Source organism: Cavia porcellus, unplaced genomic scaffold (genome assembly GCF_034190915.1).
Source record: "Cavia porcellus strain 051 isolate PalLab524CR breed Dunkin Hartley unplaced genomic scaffold, mCavPor4.1 scaffold_16, whole genome shotgun sequence".
NCBI lineage: Eukaryota > Metazoa > Chordata > Mammalia > Rodentia > Caviidae > Cavia > Cavia porcellus.
The window spans coordinates 68056922-68081083 of NW_026947499.1; the positions used below are offsets into that span (position 1 = coordinate 68056922).

Below are 24162 nucleotides of genomic sequence, written 5' to 3' on the forward strand. Positions count from 1 at the left end.
AGATAATTTTCTGGAAAACATAGATGTGCATGCATGTTCACATAGCAGTTTGCAATTTGCTGAGTCACTTACAAACTTCTCTGTGTGTTCAGGCACATGGAGGTTTGGGCATCAAGTGACAGGGGACAGAACAGACAAGCAGGTAGGTTGCAGATGCCTCTGTAGATAGAGTACTTTACTCTTTGTCAGGCTCAACAGTCTTGCAACTGGCCTGAGAGGCTTCCCAGAGGATGTCATCTGTGTCCCAGCCTTTGCTACGTGTGAGTGTGTTACAGCCTATTGAGAACTGAATTGGGGAAGTATGCGTATCAACTTAGGGCGTATACGTGTTACTGTCTCATTTACATGTGCCCTTCTTGTGTCATGACACAGTAACATGACGTTAATTCTCTCCCGGTTCCAGTTCCTACATGCCTCCTTCCAATGACAGTAAACCTCAGTGAAGCCTGTGACACTGCCTCACTTACCCATCGTCATTTATGGTATGCTTGGTATATTTGAGTGCTCAAAATATGCATGACTAGCTTGTTGAATAAACACATTTTAAACAAAATATCAAACTTTTGCCAAGTTTATTTAAAATGCAATGCCAATATCACGGTATAAAATGCTCAGTGAAGGAAAAATAAGCAAATTTATCTTATGCTAGGGCTCCATTTTTTAAAATTATGTACTGTTCAGCATTATCTTAATATATTCCATCAATTTAATGCAATTTGCATAAGTGAATAGCTGGCTCTTGATAAGCCATGGCAGGCTTAGTGATGTACTAACACGTCCAGGCTGGGTGAACATTTGCATTCACTGCTAGGAAAGCAGGTCTTATGGCCAAATGGATTTCATGACTAAAGTAATAAAGTTCTTTCTTGTCTTTGAGATTCATGCTAGTTGATTTCTGAAATATTTTAAAATGTGAAGTTATCCCTTCAAAGGAAACTCAACTTATTGTTCACAGTTCTTCAGTTGATTAAGATATTTAGGGCAGATGAATCATATCTTAAAGAGAGTAAAAAATGCAAAGTAGTTGTATGTAAGAGACTCATTTTAGATATAAGGACATGCCTAGGTTAAAACTGAAAGGATTAGAAACATGTTATGCATGTTGTAATCAAAAGAGTAGGGTCAGCTACTTATATCAGAAAAAAAACAGACCTTAAGTCAAAAACTATCATTAGACAAATAACACTATGTAAGGATAAAGTGTCAATTCCCCAAGAAGGTAACAATTATATGCTCTTAATAGCAGGATGCCGAAATGTGGGTGAACTGAAGGAAGAAAGAGACTGTACACAGTAACTGTAGGAGATTCCAATACCCCATTTGCATAACAGATGGATTAACTAAACAGGAGAGTGAAAGAGAAGTGGAGGGCATGAGGAGAACTGCATAATACTTAGGCCTAACATATATGTAGAGGGCACTCCACGCAACAGTAGTTACATATTATTCTCAAGTGCACTCCTCACATTTTCTAGGGAAAAAAAATCACCTTTTAGTCCACAAAAATAAGTTTAATAAATTAAAGAAGATTCAAACCTTTCTCAACTATAACAGACTGTATTAGAAACCAAAAGGGGGGACATTCACAAATATAGAAGAGTTAACACGCATCAAAAAATGCATCAAGTAAGAGATCATAAGAGATATTGGACAGTATCTTGAGACAAATCAAATGAAACACAAAACATGAAAACTTCAGCGGTACAGCAAAAACAGTCTTAGGAGAAAAGACTAGAGTGTTAAACACCTCTATCATAAAAGAGGAAATATATTAAATGAAAAACGTAATCTTACACCTCAGAGAACTGTAAGAAGAATAAACTAAACCCAAAGTTATAAGAAGGAAGAAAGTAATAAAGATTATGGCAGAAAAAAACCATAATAAACAACAGGAAAAATTGAAAACTATCAGTTCGTTTCTGAAAACTAACCAACAAAACAGACAATGTCTTCACTTGACTAAGAAAGAAGAAAGACTCCAATAACGAAAATCGGAAATTAAGTAGGAAATATTACATTCCTAGAAACACAGTATAACAAGACTAAATCATTAAGAAATAAAATTTTCGAATAAACCTGTAACTAGTAAAAAGAGTAAATGAGTAATAATTAAAAAAAAAAAACTAACATAAGAAAAGCCTAGACAAGCATTCTCCACTGAAGGGTTCTATAAAATAAAGAAAAATCAACAACAATCCTTCTTAAGCTTTCCAAAAACAGTGAGGTGGAGAAAGCACTTATGAACACTTCTTTGGTATCTTACCCTGATACCAAAAGAAGATAATGATACTACAAGACTACAATCCATTAACTCTGAATAGAAACAGTAGAATATATTTAGAATCTACTATGAACACTGGGTTTAGCAACACATTAAAAAAGATTATACACCACAATCAAGTGGGATTTACTACTGGAACTGAAAGGTAATTCAGTGTATGACAATCCATCCTCCTAATGCAACCCATTAACAGAATAAAAGACAAAAACTACACAATCATCTCAACTGAAGAAGAAAAGGTATTTGATAAAAATAAATTTGATAAAAATAAAGCACCCAAGACACTGAGAACAGAAGGAAATTACCTCTGCATAATAAGACTATATATTCACAGCCCATAGCTAACATAATTTATGGTGAAAATCCCAAAGCCTCTCCTCTAAAGTGAGGAACACAAGAAGAAAGGCCTCCCCAGTCAGTCGCTTTCAGCATAGCACAAGAGGTCCCAGAGCAGCAATTAGGCCTGAGAAAGAATGAAAGGCATCCAAGTTTGAAAGGACAAAGTAAAATTATTTCCATTCACAGATGAATTTTCTATGTAAAAACTCTAAGAGATCACACACACACACACACACACACACACACACATACACACACACACACACACACACACACACACACACACACACAAAGACAAACACTACATGATTCCACTGATATGAGCTATCGAACATTGTCAGGACCTTAGAAACAGAAACTCAAACAATGGTTATCAGTGACTGGGGGAGGAAAAGTATAGGATATACCACTTTGGTTTTGCAAGATAAAAACTTCTAGAGATTTGTTGTACAACAAATGTGGAGTCAATTTTAGCATGTTTGTTTAAAATGTTTATTTAAAATGACAAATCTGCTTTACCACAGAAGGCAAGGTGGCTTTAAAGGGGAAGTAAAATTGGAGACACATGTTAAAGCTAGCCACGAGTCATGTGGAAAATATAACAAATGGTTAAATAAAAGTTATTAAAGTTTCTATAGTCTTTTCTCATTTTTAGATTTATTGTTCATATGGCTTCAAAAAAAGAATTTCCATAACTGCTTTAAAGAAGCCTCTACTCTTTACCAGCTTAAATGAAAAAAGAAAATAAATGATTTTATATATTTTGGGAACTGGTACACTTCATCAAAGTCTTTAAGATAAATATATTTGCTTTTAAAATTAACAGCAGTTGATGATAGCTAAAATGTAGGGTTTGACTTTACGTTTGGAAACTAGTTAGAACTTCAAGTTTGGTTTTTTAACAGGTAGAATTAGAATCACAAAAAATGCTAAGTGATCTGAGACTGAAGTTCATTTTTAAGAGATGTGGTCAAAGTAAGATAGACTTTTGCAAATGATGTGCTGAATTTATATTTTATACTGTTGCACATGTCTGTTTGTGCAATCAATATGGACAAACTTAATTTCCAATATCTTTTTTTTAAATTTCCAATATCTTGATGATAGGGCATTTAAAACGACATGATAGATGATGAGGTTAAAAATTTCACCACATGCTAAGAAGGCACAAATTTAGCTCAAAGTTTTGGTTCTATAAATTCTCGAGGAAATTGGCTGCTTGGGCTGATACAGTTTTCAGAGAGCACCCATGAAAATGTGATTTAGTCTTTGGTTTTCTATGATTCTGAACAGTACTTAGTTCATTTTCTTTTCTCATTTATGTTTAATTTATCTATCAGGTTCCTAAGTGTCTAAGCATTTCAGTATCATTTATCTTTATTAACTATGCTAATGTATTTGATGGGAATTCATGCGATTTTTGTATTGAAATTTGTTTATTTTTAAAGGTAATTTTCTAAATTACCATTGGCTTACAAGACCACTGTAGTTCTTCAGTCACTGACATTTTTCCTGGCATTTTAATCTATAGAGATGTTTAACCTATCTGACTATCTCTCTCTCTCTCTCTCTCTCTCTCTCTATATATATATATATATATATATATATATATATATATATTTTTTTTTTTTACATTCTTTATATTATTTCAAATGTTAATAGCCACATTAAAATGCATTGTGTTTTTTTTATGAAACAAGACAGCATTTTCCACATGTCTAACATGAAAATTACACACTGCTCAGAAGCTCATAAGTATTGTAGTTTTCTTATAAAACTGGAACCTGAATTTGCTAAATGAATCAGAGAACAGGCTGTTTACAACATATCTCTTGAATTCCTGCCTTTAGTGTATGCCTGGAGGTACTCATCTTTTTCTTAGATAATAATTTTCTTAAGATAAATTCTTAGAGGCAGGATGGTTAGATCAATGACAATCTATTTTTATGTTTCTGGAGATGGCCAAGTTGGTTTCTAAAATGATATAAAACCAAGTTGAAATGCACAGAGCAGTTCCTGAGCTGTCCCATAAAGTCCTAGATGGGACGGTGTTTGTGTTTTGGCATTCTGCCTTTGTTCAGGACCTTCCGCCTGAAAGCCCAGCCCCATCTCTCAGAAGTATCAGAGGGTGGCAGGAGTGACCTACTCAGCCCAGGGCACTGACATCCCAGACTGAGGAGGCCATCAGGCCAAGTCAAGGGCTCCCCAAGACTTCCCACGTGTTGATACCTCTTTTGGGACCTTACAAGGTTTTGTGCAGGAGATACATTTACATTCACATGTTATCACAGATGGTCACGGTTAGTATCTCTTAAATGAATCACTGTTAGCATCATAGATGAAGTGAGATCAAATGAGGAGTCCTGTTACGGCATGCAGAAGACTTGAGTTGGAATAGAAGCCAGTTACCTGCTAGAGACAGAATGCTGGGCAAGACACTTCAGCAGTATGAATAACCTCAGATGTCTCATTACAAAGCAAGATTCTAAATGGCATTTCTATTTTAAAGGGATTTGCATTCAGTAGTCTATGATTCTATATTTTTAACTGTAAGAAATCATTCTGAAGAAGAATAAAAGATGGGTATTTGGAATGACATATTTTGTTTAGACGTCAGCACATTTCTTCAGTGGGAAGAACAATTTGAATTGACTTCACTTTAAAAGGGAAGATAGCCGACCAGTAAAATAAAAATTACAGCTTGAATACCTGAATGTACCTTAGAATAAGAGAAGAGGAATACCTAAATACAAGCATGAACATGTCAAAGTATTTACACCTTTGTGTTACGGAAATTTTCTGAATTGTATTTATTTAAAACACTACATTAACTCCTATGCTACAGTCCATACAAGAGATATTGTACAGAGTATCACTGATTCATTTTGAGAATGCTTATGCCAAAATATGAAATTTCTGAGAACCTAATAGAAAATCTAACATTATTCTGTGTATGGAGAAACTAGGCTCCAAGTATTTCAACAGATAATTAGTAAAATGTTCACTGAGGAAAAAATTTCATAGAAATTTATAAAGAATAATTACTAAAAAATTTGTGAATTTTTTCATGTTAAGTAAGATTTTTCCTTTCTTGTTGGGTTCAATTCAAATAACTGTATGGTAAAACAATAAGATGTATGTGTTTTATTTCTCTGTTTCTGAAGTATTTTCATAGTAAAAACAGTAATGTTCTATATAGCTTGGTATTTTAAAAAAATGGCATATAGGACAATCATTCCAGTAAGACTCTTTGAACCTTTATTATTTATTAAGAGGTTTTCTAGAACAGTGGGAGGGATTTAAAAGAATTGATATTGGGCAAGTTTGCTACATAGCAGATGTTTACTGAGTGCCTCTGGAAGAATTGCCCTTGTCTATTAAAAGACTTAACCTTATTTAGCAGATCAGGTACAGTTACCTACTGGGACTTCTTTTGAAAAGTAAAAGAACAGACCTGAGAATGATTAGCAGTTATATTATTTTACTGTATGAAAAAACAGTAACAGAAGTAAATACTAGGGTTTCATCTTTTTAAAGAGTACTTAAATATTTCATCCTAAATTGTCAACTGTCATTATTTCTGGTCAATGATTTAAATAGAATATAATTTTTCCAACAGTCTTTTAGGTATACATTTAGATATGAACAGGCATATTTATAATTATTTTGCATTTTTACTTTATACAAAGTAAACATACTTTGGGATACAATGTGAAGTTTTGATAACATAGAAATTTTATAACATTGAAATCATGGTAATTAACATAACTCCATATACATCATTTTTTTATGGTAAGAACATTAAAAATGTTTTTGTGAAATACAAAACACTTTATTGTTATCTATATTTTCAAGTCTAGTCAACCAACAGTGTAAGAGAATACTAAAATTTATTCTTCCTTACCTATTCGCAACTATGGACTCATCGCCTTGTTTCTAATGCTTATGTAGAGATTAGCGACAACTTCACTCTAAAGAATATGCAGAACCTCTCGAGGTACAAAAAGTTCTTTGCTTTATTTTTTGGTGGTGGTGCTAGGGATCAAACCACAGACTTGCACCTGTTAGGCAGGCAGTTTACTTGGATCTACCTTCCCCAATCCAAGACACAATTTTTGAAATTGGAAAGGAACTTTAATTACTAAATTTCATGTATAAAAAGTTACGTGACTCACCCAAGAGCCTATCTGAATCCATGTGTGTCAAAAGTAGGAACAGGAGAGTCACTCTTCCAGATGATTTTCTGCTATACTCATTAAATCACCCATAATGGATCCATCAATCTACTCATACACTGTATGTGACGATGACCTTTACCATGATTAAAAAAGAAGCTGAACCACTAACCAGATGCTCATATTTTCTTTTTAGAAAAACGCTGATGTCACTAGGCAAATTCCCAATCTTCTTAATGGAATCTTGGGATAACGTGATGCACAGGAAAAAATCAGTCACTTTGACGAGCGTCCAGGAGGGAGACAAATAATTTAAAGCACTTTCCCCTGAGTATTTCAGTTGCATTTACTGTAGCCCTCAGGACCAAACAGTGTGCATCTTACACATAAATGTGCTTTTATTTAATAGTTAAACTGAGGCAGCTGAACTGAACTGAACAATAACTGGACAAGTTTATAAAACTTAGTTTTCTGTCCTGGGAATCAACCTCAGTCAGGGCCTCACACCTGCAGGCAGGCGTTGTGCCCCTGAGCTACATCTCTAGCCCAAAACTCCTGTCACGTTGAACTCAAATCAAAACACAGGTCACTTGATTTAGGTCTACTCTGGAATTATTAAAAGATAATCTTTACGCAAATGAACTCCCTCTGGAAATAAGCGTCTGAATTTGCTTCTCTGGGCACTTTTAACTTTAACAGGTCTCTCACTTTGAAATTTTAGAGGCAAAGTGGTAGTGAAAGCCCAAATACATTTTGTTGGGAAGGACTACACATACCAATGTGTTTTAGTGAACTAGTGGAAAAGCTGAGAATTAACGTTCTAGTTTTGAAAATATTGTTACTGAAAACAACCGCACTGAAATCTCTCACGAAGTCCAAATGCAATTCAGGGGAGCAAGGAGTTAAGGAAAACGTGCTCTGGTAACATCTATGGTCAAAGGAGATTTTGGGGTGCATGGAGAGCAATGTGGATGATTTACCACTTACATTTGTAATCCAGTGCACAGTGAAGAAATTCTCTCCAAGAATTCTGATAGTCACTGTTACCTCCTTTTGTGCTGGAATGAACTTTAACTGTTTTTATTTATTAGACTATTTCTTGTGCCTTTGTACACATCATTGAGATGCTTCACAGCCCATCTTCCCTAAAAACTTTTAAAGATGTATTTATGAGGGATTGAGGAAATTTCTCAGAGCAATTTTGTGTGTGCTTAATTGAAATACAATTTTGTCTGAATTTTCCCAATTGAGGTGGTGTGGAATTAACACCTGGGAATCAAACTCAGTCCGGGCCTCACACCTGCAGGCAGGCGTTGTGCCCCTGAGCTACGTCTCTAGCCCAAAACTCCTGTCATGTTGAACTCAAATCAAAACACAGGTCACTTGATTTAGGTCTACTCTGGAATTATTATGCTTTAATATGCTAATATATAATAATAATATAAATAATATGCTAATAACCTGTTCATCACATGTAGGGAGATCAATATTCAAACACACGTGAATGTGAGAGACTGCAAAGTAGGTCACACAAAACAAAAAACTGAATAATGGTAGCACTGCTGATGGGAATTCTTTTTTAAGATGCCTAACAGGAAGGAAACCAATGAATTTCTTCCAAAATTAATCCTTTAATTGAAAAGCATTTTCTCTTAATTTAGTGGTAATTGAAAACTTATTTTAAAGTAAATGGAGATTTTGTGAAAATGAAGAACAAAACCATGTTTCGCAAGGCATCATGACACTTTAATTTCATGTAGTGTTGATGAACAATATCATTAAGTAGAAATAAAAAGGAAAGAGATTAATTTTGCGACGATCTAGTCTATTACACAGATTTGAGGGTTTTTTTCCTTTCTTTTCTTTTTAAATCTTTACACAATTCATGATTAATTTCGAAAGAATTGTAGGGCTATAATCAGACACCAAAATTCTACTCTGCAGCTGTTTTGCAATACATAATATGCTAATAACCTGTTCATTAAATTGGTATTTTCTATTTCATTTGAGAAAATGCCCTCTGTACTACGAAAGCTTGTTTGCCTATTTCATGGAATGAACTATAATCACATTTTAGAATAATGTGCAAAGATTACAGTAGCTTATTACTTTGTAGCTTACCTCAATGTGGGCAAAATGAGATCTAAATTTTTGTATAGGACTGCTCCAAGAACAAATACAGATGATTCATCTAATTCTGGAAAGAATACAATTGAAAATATTAGCAAAACTGCAAGAAAAATAGTATCATACAAAACTTTAATCTGCTAACCACAAGAGGATTCCTCTGCCTGTTGAGGCCAAGATAAAGCTAGGCAGTTAAAAAGCACTCTCACCCATGCATGGGCCATTTAATTGGCAGCCTGCACATGAATGTCAGCTACAGAACATATATACTGTTTTGTGATTTTATATCAAGCATTAACCTTTCTATCAGCATGTACAACAGTCTGCTCCAGATGCTTTTAAAGAGTTTAAATTCCCAAATATAGAAGACCCAATTTTCTTACACAACATTAAGTGTTAAGACCAAAATTCTCACCCTGAAAACTAAAACCATGGTGTTGCTTTTGAAAATAGCCATTAATATTAAAAGCTACTTAAGATGATCTTAAAATTGAAATTTTAAAATGTGTTTCTAAACAGTAAAATAGTATCTTTAAATTTTAAATTAAAGTTACCTTTGCCTTGAAATCTATTCAACCTTTGCAGTTAAACTATTAGCCCACATTGTACTCTGAGGTGAAAATATCAGTATTGAAACTTGACCATATCAAGTTCATGCTGTTGAACTTGAAATTGTCATTTTTCCTTCCCACTTTAATAGATCCTGTCTTTCAGTAAATCCAGAGTTGTGGTAGGCATATGTAAATTTTCTGTATTTACAAAATCGATTTAGACTCATGATTGCAAATTGCTTCAATATTGTATAATGTATGAAGATGTAGGCCTAATGTGTCATCAACTCACCTCATCAGAGATGTTTCTGCTCTTTCAAATAACAAAGTTCACACTATTTCACATACTTACCTTTTGATGACACAGGAGTGAAGATACTTTTTGGAATAACTACCCTATCTTCTGAATTCCGTGCCCAGTCCACCATTCCTTTCCGTCCTTTCATCGGGAAGTTGATGTCAGTGAGAACAGAGGCTGCAGGAAGCTTCTGAATGCTTGCCACTGATAAAAACAGAAATCACAGTGTCAACCAGACTTGCTTCGTTTTCTAGTGTCATCAATACTGATCACTTCTTCTTGAAGTTTTCCCTTAACAAGTACGTAGAGACCTTCCTTGTTGCTTTTGATCAGTTTTGGCTAAAAATTTACATTGTCTGCAAATAGAATAGCTACTCCTGCTTTTTTTCCTGAGTTCCTGTGACATGGAGGATTGTTTTCCATCCTTTGACTTTAAGTTTACGAATTCTTTTTTGGGTTAAATGCATTTCTTGAATGCAGAATATTGTTGGTTTGTTTCTTGATCCATTTTGCTAGTCTGCTTCTTTTGATTGATGAGTTAAGACCATTTACAAGATGGTTATATAACTCACACGTGTTGGCTTATCTTTTCTTGTTGTTGTTTCTTTATCTTTGTCCTTTGTTTAACTGCCTATCTTTTTTACTGGCTTCTTTCTATTGGTGAAAATGTCACCAACAAAGTAAAAAGACAATGCTCACAGTAGGAAGAAATTATAGACAGTTGACCTTCAGACAAAGGACTTACTTATATCTAGATCATATAAAGAACGAAAAAAATCATGACCCTCCCAAATTCAAAGACTGTTATAGTGGATACATTGTGCCAACTTGAGAAGTCTAGAAATTTAATTAAGAGACTCATCAGGGAGCCCGAGTCCTTACTTTGTAACTATCCTGAGCCTATGCAAGAGGAGGGCATAGAGATGGTGTGAGTGCTACATCTGCCCTGCAGCGGGAGTGGCCTGTTTGTAATATAAAAGAGGAAAAAGAGTGGCTTCCTTGCGCACTTTTTGTTCTTGCTGCTTTTGCTGGCTGCTGCCTTCAAGTGTTGCCATATGCTGTACAACCCTGCCTTGGAGCCAGCTGATTATGGACTAAAACCGCCACAAACATTGAGCTAAATAAACCTTTCCTTCCTTAGTTTTGGGTATCAGATATTTTGTTCCAGAGAGAAAAATAACCAAGACAAACACCCAATTCAAAAATCAGGGCAAATCAGATGAACACACACTTCTCAGATGAAGAAACAGAAATGGTAAATATATACATTAAACAATGTTCAACAAGACTTGTCATTCAAGAGATGAAAATTAAAACTATGAGATTCCATCTCACTCCAAAACAAAGGCTGTCATCAGGAAATCAACCAATAACAAATGCTGGAGGAGCTGTGGGGAAAAAGGAACACTTCTCCACTGCTAGTGGGAATGTAGACTGGTGCAACCACTGTGGAAATCAGTGTGGAGAATCCTTAAAAAATTAGGATTAGTAGTCCCATTTGACCAAGCCATTCACCTTCTAAGTTTCTTCCCAGAAGAATTAAAAACATCATGCCACAACAATATATGTGCACCCATGTTTACAGCAGCACAATTTGCAATAGCTAAATCTTGGAAACTATCTAAATGCCCTTAAGCTGAGGAATGGGTAAAGAAAAAGATGTGTCTACCTTATAGATCTAGAGAAATCACTCCTAAATTTCATCTGGAACCAGAAGAGACCTAGAATCGCAAAGGCAATTCTAAGCAGCAAAGACAAAGCAGGAGGCATCACAATCCCTGACTTGAAGTTATACTACAAAGCAACAGTAGTAAAATCAACATGGTATTGGAATCAAAACAGAGCTGAAGATCAGTGGAATAGATTAGAAGATACAACCACAACTACGAACACACTCAACCACCTTATTTTTGATAAAGGAGCCAAGCAGGTTCACTGGAAGAACGACAGTCTCTTTAATAAATGGTGCTGGAAAAACTGACTCTCCATTTGCCGAAAACTAAAGCTAGACCCATGTCTATCACCATGTACTAAATTAAAATGTAAATGGGTCAAAGATCTGAATATTAAAACAGAAACACTAAATCTATTGGAAGACAAAATAGGTAGAAACCTTGGAGACATAGGAGTAGGTAAAGAATTCATGAACAGGACTCAAACCGCACGGGAAATACTTCCCAGAATCAATAACTGGGACCACTTCTTATTAAAAAGTTTCTGCATGTCAAAAGAAATCTCCAGCATAGTGAAAAGAAAACCCACAAACTGGGAAAAGATTTTAGTGAACTCTCTCTCAGACAAGGGCCTCTTGTCTAAAACATATAAAGAATTAAAGAAACTCAGACCTCCGAAATTCAAAGATCCAATCCAAAAATGGGCATCTGAGATGAATATGCAATTCTCAGATGAAGAAATGCAAATGGCAAATAAATACATGAAAAAATGCTCATCATCATTGGTCATTAGAGAAATGCAAATTAAAACCACACTGAGATACCATCTCACTCCTGAAAGAATGGCCAGGATCAAGAAAACCGACAACAAATGCTGGAGAGGCTGTGGGGAAAAAGGAACTCTCCTGCACTGCTGGTGGGAGTGTAGACTGGTACAGCCTTTGTGGAGATCTGTCTGGAGATTTCTCAAAAAGTTGGGACTGGAAATCCCATTTATTCCAGCTATTCCACTTCTAGGCATATTCCCAGAAGAACTGAAAGCATCATACCACAGTGATATATGTGCACCTATGTTTATAGCAGCACAATTTGTAATCGCCAGATCTTGGAAACAACCCAAGTGCCCATCAACTGAGGAATGGATAAAAAAGTTGTGGTATTTCTATACAATGGAGTATTATTCAGTTATAAAGAAGGATCACATTGAGATATTTATCAATAAATGGGCACAGCTTGAGACCATACTCATAAGTGAAATAAATCAATCTCGCATGTGTGAATACAGAATAGTTTCCCTAATGTAAGTAATGATTCAAATATATAAAAATATGTGGTAATCATGATTCCCCATTAGGTGGCCTTGAAGCCTTATAAAGTTTTCACTCATTAATTAGAAAGGCTTTATTCTGGGCTTCTTGATATGAAAATATTTGAAGCTAGAGTATATGAAGTTTTACCCAAATATTTCAAGGAAAAAGACACTATGGTAACTACTATTAAGTCAGGTTATAAGGTGGTGAAGTACTAGGTTATTGAAACAGTCATGCTGTGACCTCTATTGTTATATTGTTATGTCCTGTTTTATCTCAATCTCCCCCTTATTGTTTCAAAAAAATTATTTAGTCATTTCTTATGTTTGTCTTAATTAAAGAAAAAATTCAAAAAAATTAGGATATATAAATAGTAACTCTTTTCGATTTCCTATTAACTTGTTTTGAAGTCCTGTAGTACTCCCACGATCTTGTTTTGACTGATTAGACTCTGTTCCATTCTATATGATAGTATCAAGTTTGAAGACATAGGCAACTACTTTGAAGACAATAAGATTCACTAAGATACCCATTCTGGTTTGACTATTGTCTTCTTTGGAAGTCCTGTAATGTTTACAACGCCTAAGTTTTATTGGTCTTGTTCTCTACTGTTTTGTCCAACTTTATAATATCTAATAAGATAGACAATTCTTTTTAAGGAAACAAGGGACAACGTTGATAACCATTGTTGATAAACTTGTACTCTGTTCTACACCAAAAAAAAAAAAAAAAAAAAAAAAAAAAGAAAAAGATGTGTCTTTTAACAGTGGAATACTACTCAGCCACAAAGAAGGACAAACTTGAGACTTTTATAGGTAAGTAGATACAAGATAAGACAACACTCATAACTGAAATCGGACCCAGGTGTGCAAATATCCTATTGCCTAATTACTGTAAGAAGCTTTATGAGTAAGTAAGATGTAAAATGTACAATAGATATTGGGAATAGGAAAGAAAATTCAAAAGAAAAGAGAAATTGTGACAAGAAGAAAGGAAAAAGAAAAAATATCTATATACCAAAGATAAGATAGTTATACAGTTAGTTTCTCTTAATTCATTGAAAAGAAAGGTTTGTTCTAATATTGTTGGGACAATATTTCCTGTCTATAGCGTGTACTTCTAAAAACTAGTATGAAGATAACAATATTCAATACATTAATTATTGTTACTCTCCTTCTAGACTGTTTTGAACTGTTTTATTGATATTTTAATTTTTCTCTAGAGAACTCATGTGTGTATTACATTAAAATAAAATGTAAATGTAAACTTTTATTTACTTGTTTAACAAAATAAACATTCTTTATTATTAGACAGTATTTTCCATCATGTTTACTTTTTAGTATAGATTTTTGTTGTTGTTTTTGCTTTCAGCAGGAGTCACGCGATGGTACTCAGCTGTGAAGATTCACAGACAACCACCTGCTGCCCTCATACAGTTTGTTTTTTGGTTGCTTTTAGAAGAATATACATGATTATTAGGTTGAAAATTGCATTTCAATCTGAACTTTCTGTCTTAAAACAAGTTTTTGTATCTGAGTATTAAGATCAGAACTGGTTTGTGATAGGTGAGGTCCCACAAAGACACAGATAACAAAGGTACATTACTCTGGAAGGTAGAACTGTCAGAATCCAAATAACACAGCACCAATCATTCCACAATCATAAAGACAAAATATAGTACAATTTATCACATAGGTTAATAATCATATCAACTTAAACTGTTTCCTAAAATTGAAAATAAAAATATACATAAGTTAATGGAACATTGTGTCTTTAAGAGTCATTATTGTTTTAATGTACACTGAAATCGTAGATTATATGTTTGACTATAATTTTGTTATATGTAATATTTACATATACACTTGTGTTATATATACGTATAGGCACAAAGAGTTAAAGATTTAAGATACTAAATATTTAGACATTTACAGTGTATAACACATTGTCGGTGAAGAAGTGTAACTGAAATTTTACACTGGTCTATTCTTATTGTACATCAACATTTCCAGTGTCCCCTAGAGGATTTCAGTGGAAAGATGATGGGGAAAATCATAGAAGATATTACAATAGGAAAGCTAGAGTAAAAAACTATTAAGTGCTTCATAAGTGGATTTCATTCTTAAGGAACTTGTCATTAAAAGCAAGAGATGAATAAAATCAAAATTTTAATAATTTTAGTTGTATAAATATATTACTGCACCACTGGCTTAGTTTCAAATTAAACTGGTAATGAATTATTGCATCATACTAGTGAAATTATACTTTAGTAAAGCCCTTTCAGGCAATTATATGCAGCTATTATCAGTACAGGAGGGAATTTCAGTAAAATGACATATTGTTTAAAAAAGGATTTTCTAACTAAACATTGAAGGGAAGAAAGTAATGGATAACACATCAATTACTTATGGATGCTGAGTGCTTTCTGGATGACAGAATTATGGCTATATGGATTACACTGTATTTTTTGAAATAACAGAGATGAAAAAATTATGAAAATTGTTTAGGTTCTCTAATTTCCATAATAAATAATTTAAACTGCACATTTTCAGAATAAGAACTGCATAAAATGAAACACATTATTTATTGATTATATAAGGAATGTTCTTTTAAACATATATGTTTATATATATCAACTTCATGTGGTTTGAAATTTTTATTTCAATGCTAATGAAAATGTGAACACTTGTCTCTTGAGAAATGTCATTTTATTTTAATTCTACTTTAATGGAACAATCAAAATTTTACATATTTCTCGCTGGGGATTTAGCTCAGCAGCATAAGCGCCTGCCTTGCAAGCAGGCAGTCGTGAGTTCAATCCCTGGTACCCATAAAAACGAAAAAGACAAAAAAAAATTTTACATATTTCTCATATACAATATGTTATTCTCAGTATGTACAAATTATGACTAGGTTAATGAGCTAATTAGTATATGCATTATCTCAATCACATCATTTTGCAGTGCAAATACTTAAACATCTACACTCTGCAGGTAGCTCATAAAGATTGTATTTTCAATAAAAGTATCATAAAATGTGAAAAGACTTAAAGACTCAGAATTCAAATAATAATCTTCAACTTATTAGTAAATAGATTTTTGAAAAATATGAATAATTTAAAACTGTATATATTCATCTTAAACCTACCCAGGCAAACGGCTAAGATAATATTTTGGTTTTTTATGACCCCAAAAAGATTAGTGAGAAAACCTAAGTTTATATAGCAAAGTAATTTACAGATTTTAGCCGCCCACTTTCATTTCCTCCTTTTCTCCAGGTGCCACTTTACCACATGCTTGCACCAACCCAATTTCAGATCCTTTCATTTCTTCTCCAAGTTTAAAAGTTCAAAACCCTAGGTCTATTTAAACTCCACTACAGTCTTTAGAGAAATGGGAAGCCAACATGTTAAGTGAATGTCAAGGAAGTACAATTAAAAATAACACCTCAAATTACATCCAGGTGAAAACATGCACAGTGCTGGCACCAGACACCAATGCAAAGCACCAGTACACAGCTATCTCAACTGCTGAACAGAATCCAATCACTGTGTGTGTTTAGATGATGGAGCAACTTTCCTCAAAAATTGGGGGAAAATGTCTTTCTTGTAGAAGATTACAGTGCTTAGAAGAAACCTGAAAGGATACATTGTCTCTGGACAAAGTGACACATCTTGAATGTGCCAAACATTATCCTAAATTGTATCATGTTTTCATTAGAACACTAGATTTGATTTCTCATGCCACGAAAATAGGTGACATATCCCTATAAACACAAGAGCAGAACCAGCTGAACTTCCATTTCGAAATCTTAATATTTTCATTTTAAATTTGGATTTACTGTATACAGTTTCTTTGAAAGTGTCATGTATTTTTATTTTTCTCTTTTTACATTTTTCATTTATTATTTCATTTTGCAATAGAGTTTGTGTCTAGATTGGCCACAAGCTTTTACTCTTCCTGCTTCACCCTTGTGAGTAGCTGGGATTATAGTGTGCACCACCACTCCTGCTCAACATCGTATCCTTTATTAGCCATATTCTCAAAGAGTTCCTGTTTATTATAGATTTTTTTCATTAAGAAAGCACAAGAGAAATTTTGCCGATGGGTCTAAAAGTCCATGAGACTTTTTTCTTATTAACTACAGATCTTGCTCTTGGGTCATCACAGCATGACAGTGCTTTGAAACTTCTTTAGAGAAATCACTTCTCCACTTTTGTACTTATCAAGGTCCTACAAGATAACTCTGTGTTATTCACCACCATCCTGTGAGTGCTCAGTACGTACAGTGAAGTGAATTATGTGATAAGTCAACTGACATACGGTGAGCAATAGAAGCCACGTGGAAGGAAGATTTGAGGGCAAAGAGCAAACAACACGGACAAAGGCAGCTGGTGACAGTCCGCCAGATGTACCCCTGTGGACGCTGGGTCTCAGCCTTGCATGCACACTCTCTTCTGTTTCTATGATAACCAAAATCCTGGTTTCACTGCACAATCCTAGATTACTGCCGCCATTTTATGTAATCATTAATAGATGTTAAAAGTCTTACTTTCACACTGAACAAATTATCTCAAGTCTGTGCCTCAATGTCTTCTTCTATAATAGGGGAATAATGTGAAGAACTGCCTTATTGGGCTGTTGGAGAACTAAATGAGAGACTGTTTGTCAAAGCTAGAAACAGAACACCTAGAGCTGTGCTGGAGACATGTTTGGCCCCAATAGTGGCAATTACTAATGGAACAGATTTTCCCATAACTGAGGCAAAATGAACTAGCTCTGTTGAGTTCTGTAATATAAAAATGACACTTTTTCAGCAAACTGTACTTTTTGGTAGTCATTTACCTATCTTAGACATAAAATTATGCATTCAAAACTTTTTATGGAAAAAGACAAACTTTTTGCCGACTATATGTGATATCAAGCTCATGGTGAATATCTACATTTTTAAAAAATCATTACAGTTAGAGACACACAGCCGTCAATTAACTTCAAAACTCTCTCTCTTGCATCAAACACACCGAATCTGTTATTTTGCCATTTTCTACAGCAGTTCTGGGTGTCCCTTTTGATGAATGTCTTTAGTTGCACTGTCATGGCTGCTGTATGCCTGAACTGATTCAAAATATTCACCTTTCATGGTCATTTTGACTGTGGGTAAGAGATAGAAATCACAGCGTGCCAGATGAGGTGGGTGAGTAGACGCCATCATATTTTTACTCCCCCATCTTTCTTTGGGTTACAAAGACATTTGTAAAAGAGGATGTTCAGAACTGCTTCTGAAACTGGCAAAAGAAAGGGGATACATGTGTTTTGGGAGGGAAAATATTCTGAGGGAGAATAATGGTAACATGTCTTTTAATATAATAAATTTAAATAAACTGCACATGAATAAATAAATAGATTTCATCCTTTAGTACTTAAATATACCATCTCAGGAGTAAGGTTTATTTTCACTGAGTCTTGTTTCTTTTGCCTTTATCTTGTCTTCCTCTTTAACAATTTTTTTACCACATAGGTTGGGGGAAGGGTTTGCCTTCTCTGCTTATCTGAGTTCCCAAGGTCATCCAGGTTAAAAATACATTGCTTCCATAGAGTTAGGAGATTCACTGCTATGTGAATGATAAATCCTCTCTTTCCATTGCAGCCAAGACCTGCAAAGAGCATTTCAGAAATGCTACTTTTAAGCATTGCCCTAAGTGCTTAATGCAATGACTGGCATTTTGAAGTACTTGGTATAAACATTTCAGAGGGAACAGGAAGGTGAGGGCATCTCAGGATCCTAAAGAAACTGTAAGGAACGCGCAAGTTGTTTTAAGGCTACTTTAAAGCTGATATTTCCATTGTTTTCTCATATGTAAGCTTTGAATATATTTGAAGCTTGCATCAGTTTTTTATTTTAAAAACAAAATGAACAAAAGAAATGATGCAGAATTTTAAAAAATGATAAGAAATTAATACTAGCTAATATATTGCACATTGTTATCTTAGAAGTAGTTGTTCAGGTTATGGGATAAAATAGAAACACTCAATCTACTGGAAGACAAGTGGAAATCTTGAAGACATAGGACTAGGTAGAGAGTTCATGAACAAAATGCAAACCACATAGGAAGTACTTCAAAGAATCAACAACTGGGATCTCATCTTATTAAAGTTTTTGCGCTTGAAAAGAAATCATCAACTGACTGAAAAGAAAATCCACAGAATGGGAAAAAAAATTTAGCCAACAGTCCCTCAGATAAAGGATTTATAGCTTGCATCATTTTTTCAGTTGATTTAGAAGGAACAACTAACAAACTAGAAAACTGACCAGGTCTCAAAATGGAATTATTTGTGGAAAGCAACACTCAAGATTGCTAAATATTCACTGCATGATTTTGAAATCTTCTAAGAAAAAATATAAGGTAATTAGAAAGAAGGGTTGGTTTAAGGTGTTAGAAAGTAGCTACAGTATTATTTAGTGTATTTATGTAAACACACAGGGACTGATCACACAAAGTGTGTGTGACCCCTTGGAATTTAGAAGTTTAAAAACAATGATTTTAATATTCAATTAGCAATGCTAAATACCGGCCAGACAGTGAGCTGGAAAAGTTGTGGGGCTTTTGAGAAAGCAGAGGTGAATAGTGGACATTTACTGAGCAGCTCCTGGGAGCCTGACACTTCTCATTCATTTTCTTAAATTATTTATCCAATGCCTTTTTTGAGCTGAGCACTGTTCTCAGCACAACATGTGGGCAGGTGTCTTCCACATGATATCTAATGTAATATTCAGAACTACCAGAGGAGGTGTAGATATTACCAATATCCTCATGCTGTTATTAGGACCCTATTTTACAAAGGACGAATTGCAGTCAGTTTAAATTACTTCTCCAAGGTGATAAGTGACTCAAAGTCTAGTTTGTTTCTTCAAAGGTCTGTGACTTGTGCACTGTGTGATGCAGTGTGATTTTACCTAACAAATTAACAGCAAATTGTCGTTGTGTCACTGTGATACTGTCTACCAAGCAGAAGAGACAGACATAATAATTCTGTTAGAGGAAATACAACTCTCACATCCCATCAGGAGCTCCAACCTAGATTCCACCAAAGAATGGTGGCTATCTAAGGAGAAACAGACATGCATGAACCTTAATTTTCCCAATATAATCTTTGTGTAGTAATAGCTCCCTGAAAAATCATGTTTTAGGATGCCGCAGCTGTGGTCTATAGGACCGATTCAGATATCTCTACAAACAGAGTTTTAGTTTGCCCTCTGCTCTCTGCTTCCATCTCCTTTTCTGTCTTCGTTTGTAAACGATGGGTTGGATTATAGAGGGCAGCAGAGATAAAAGTTTTGCTGCAGTGTGACACGTGGTCATCCTTTCCCTGGTCACAAAGCAACAGGCAGGACATCTGCCAAGACCGGGTGCTCTGAGGGAGCTCCAGCAGCCCCCTCTCTACCATCACCATCGCAGAGTTAAGGTTCCAAGCGCCAGCAGCCCTGCACGAGAGATCTGCATGAAAAATGTTCTTCCCCTGTGCCTCCACAATCTTTGTCTTTAGAGAAAAAGCAGGATTCTCTGATCTTTATAAATAGATCATTTAGGTAGGCAGTTTAAAAATTTTTCATTTTTAAACTTGTTAATGTCATGTCTTAAAAGTTAAGTGATTATCTATTTGGCATATTTATTTCCAAGAAGAAAAATCTGTAAAATATTTGTGAGTTGTCAGCTTCCTATTCTGTTTTTCACTCCAGCCATTTCAAAGCTGGGGTGTCTCTAGGAAGCAGAACACATTTCTGCTCAAGGTCTTCCTGCCAAGATTGGCTTTTCTCGGGAAGAATTCCTGCTTCTGCCAGGGACTGTCTCTCCCAGGGTTTAATAATGTGGAAACCCAGCGTACATGCAAAGCCACACACGTGACTTCTGCATATGCTCAGCTGCACTGACCAAAGTACAGTGCACTGCAACCTGAGGTCCAAGCTGTCTCACCACCTGTTTTGGTATGGCTTTCCAGTTAAAAATGATTTCTTATACTTGGAAATCCTGGAGAACGATCAAAAGAAAAAATAACATTCATTAGTACATGAAAAAGACACAGCTAAGATTCGGTGGCAACAAACAGTTTTACTAGCATACAGCCACTCACTGATTTATATACTATCCCTGGTTGCTTTTCTGATGCAATAGCAGAGTTCTATAGCCACAGAGGACTGTAAGGATCACAAACCTTTGGCCTTTACTCAAAAAATGCCCATCCTTTTGTTAAAGAAACCATTGTTGAATGTGACCATTTTTTTTTAAAGAGCAACCTACTCTAACCTAAAGTATTGTATTGTTCCCACCTATTGTGTTTATCTATTGAATATTCTTTCTGACTGCCTTATTCTTTCCACATTACACATAATCTGGGAAAATTTAAACCAGTTGCACCAATTTTCTTTTGGTTTCCAAACATGGTATATTTGGTGTTCCTCTAGGAACAGAAACATATAAATCAAATTTCTTCATACAAGTGGCACAAAATTTCAGTCTCATCATGAACATAATATAAAATGTAAGATGTGAAGTTATTTTGGGGTATGTATCTCAATAATAAAAATGAATTAACATAGAAGATATGTTAGAAATAAATTCCCCTTTCCTTAGCCACTCAAATTAAAAATTAATCAAATATCAAACAAGAAGGGCTTTGGTTTTTTCATCTTTAATTCTTCTTTTCCATGTCTGTGAGGAAGGTGTGTGTGTGGGTGATACCATGTTGGCATTAAAGCATCAGGAATTTACAAAGGTTAGGTACCAGTGCAGACAGGAAATAAGAATTAAAGGCAGAAGTACAAAGTCATCCCAGGACAGTGAATGACCCACTCCCAGGGGAGCAGCTGTGACAGACAACATCAGAGGACGGAAGTGTTCACTTGGAAACTAACTCACCAGTGTACCTGCGTTGTACCTCAGATTGTTCCAAGAACTGTCTGACCACTGAGAATTTAGTAAGTGACAAGAGACTCAAAGTGTTTGCCCTTCAAGAGTCCCAGGCTAGGGGCTGGGGATTTAGCTCAGTGGCATAAGTGCCTGCCTTGCAAGCAGGCAGTCGAGAGTTTGATCGCTGGTATCGATAAAAAACGAAAAAAACCAACAACAACAACAACAAAAAAGAGTCCCAGGCTAGTGGGGAACTCATACCATTGCTCAGCTGGCAAAACATTTCAAAAAATTTCCAGTTACAGAAGGAACCTTTGTGAAGGAAATGGCTGATATGCATGGGAGAGTCCAAGAAAGGTCTTTATGTCTGTGACTTGGCGTGTGGCAGAAGTATGGGAGTAAAGAAGAGGGACACACTTGCAGAGACCCAGAAACTAGGAACCCCAAAAATGTTGCGGGACTACACACATAGTGATGGGAACAGAAAGAATATCCTGAGTAGGGAAATGAACTGGTACAGGCAAGGCTCCAATGTCTTAAAGAAATAATAATGTACAGGTACGGCGTAGAATTTAGATATAGTAAAGATCAAAATGCCCTTATATGGTGAGAGATCTGAATGTGGAGATGGATCAAGTTCAGAACATGGAAATGTAAGTTAGATCTCTTTTTATTAGACATTATGGTGGATAATGGAGACATAGATAAGTTTTCCCAGAGAGAGGATACAATGTCCTAATGGGTTTATTCAACAAATATCAGTTGAGCACTACTACATACTCAGGACAGTTGAGGCACTAGAAATACATCTGGGAGCCCAACAGTTAAAGTCACTGCTCACTACAAGACTGCCATCGAATTTGGAGAGCAAAAGAGCCAAGCAACAGTCAAACAAAACTAGGCAGCATGTTGGTCATGACAAATGATATGAGAGACAGTGATGAGTTTAAGCTGGGAAACTATTCTGGACAGGAAAAGCCTCTTTGGGTAAACCAGCAGATACAGGAAAAAACTGAGATGGGGAGCCATCAGATATTACGGGGTGGCAGAAAACAGCTGAGAAATATTAGGAAATGTTCACTTTCAGAGAAAAGATAAATGAACAGGGAAAGATACCCCCAAATATATATATGGCAGGGAGGGAGAAAGAGGGAAAGGGAGAGGGAGAAAAGATTCAAAAACAAAAGACCTAAAGTGAAGACAGTTTCATAAGGAGTAATTTTTTCCTTGAGGGATCTGCCCAGCCCACCCCTAAAGACATCCAAGCCCCCACTTCTCTTTACACCATCTTACACAGGCATCTGCAGTTTAACACGGACTTGCTCATTGTGTGCCTCCCACAGTAAATTTTAAACTCCAAAAAGAGTAGCATGTTCCCTGCTTTATTTGCTAGGATCCTAGCACAGAGGGGGTTTGATACAATAACTGTTCTCTTTAAATAAGTTTGCACAGGGCTTAGTAGGATGCAGAGGGGTGGCTGATACACAGGGTGGATCCTGAAATCAAGTGAGTCTACTTTTCAGTGTACTTTGTGAACTTTAATATTTAACTGCTCTTCAATTTGATCATTTCTAAAAGTTGATACCTTTTCCTGAGGATTAAGCCAGAAACAATTAACTCATGTGTTACACACAGTAAGACACAATATCTGACAATTTCATTTTATCTTTTCATATTAACTTTCTACTCTTGTAAAGTACAGGGGAAAACTCAAAGTTTACAGAGGAAGTCATTACATATAAAGAGATCACAATTTAGTGAGTCGTGTATTTCTCAGACATACACATGCTCTAAGATCAAACTGAGGGTTCTATTTCATTAGAGTAGATCATATGTAGTTAAAAATATCTATTATAATTTCATCATATTTATGTAGTCTAAATCATAAAACAATACATTTACTGTTTTCTTAAGTCGTTACTTATGAATATATTTTCAATTTTTAAATGCTTATGATATTTTTAAAATAATCAGCATTTTCAGGCCATATTTTGAGGACCTTAGAGATTGTTCTGGTTAGTCAGAACTTCACTCCAGCTTAGCAATAATAAGAAAAATATTTGAGAGTTTGGGAAAATCAAAATACAAATAACTAAGCAACAAGTTTGGGGAAAGCAAGAAGAAAATACACAGGAAAAATGAGAGATATTTATCCTCTAATTAATGGATACATATTTTTCAAAAGAATATTTATACTTCAGAGAGCAATTCTGAGTTCAAATAAATTTTGAAAATTGTTATAAAAACATTTTATAGTGAAAAGAAAATGTTTCAGTATATATTGGCCTCATTTGTGCAACTTTTTCCAAGGCTGGAATCCTATAAATATTTTTAGTGCATCAAGTTTTGTTTAAATTCAGACTATACAAATATTTTTAATACTTGCATTTGAAAATATAAACTGTGATCCAGTAGATATCATTTTCTTATGATTGTTCAGTTTCCTCAATTATAATATTTAATTTATATTCCTCAGGTATGTCTTAAACATAATATTGTTCACCGT

The 24162-nt window shown here is 35.0% G+C and overlaps 1 protein-coding gene across 7 annotated transcripts in view; it reads right to left on the reverse strand.

Annotated features, from left to right (window-relative positions):
- Adgrb3 (adhesion G protein-coupled receptor B3) overlaps positions 1-24162 on the reverse strand; it is a 720698-nt gene that overhangs the window by 320030 nt on the left and 376506 nt on the right. For all 7 annotated transcript variants that reach the window (XM_063227050.1, XM_063227046.1, XM_063227047.1 and 4 more), the window contains 2 exons: positions 9826-9975; positions 8917-8992 (listed from right to left, as the gene is read on the reverse strand). In XM_063227050.1, the coding sequence (XP_063083120.1) occupies positions 8917-8992; positions 9826-9975 (226 nt within the window). The remainder of the gene's footprint in view (positions 1-8916; positions 8993-9825; positions 9976-24162) is intronic.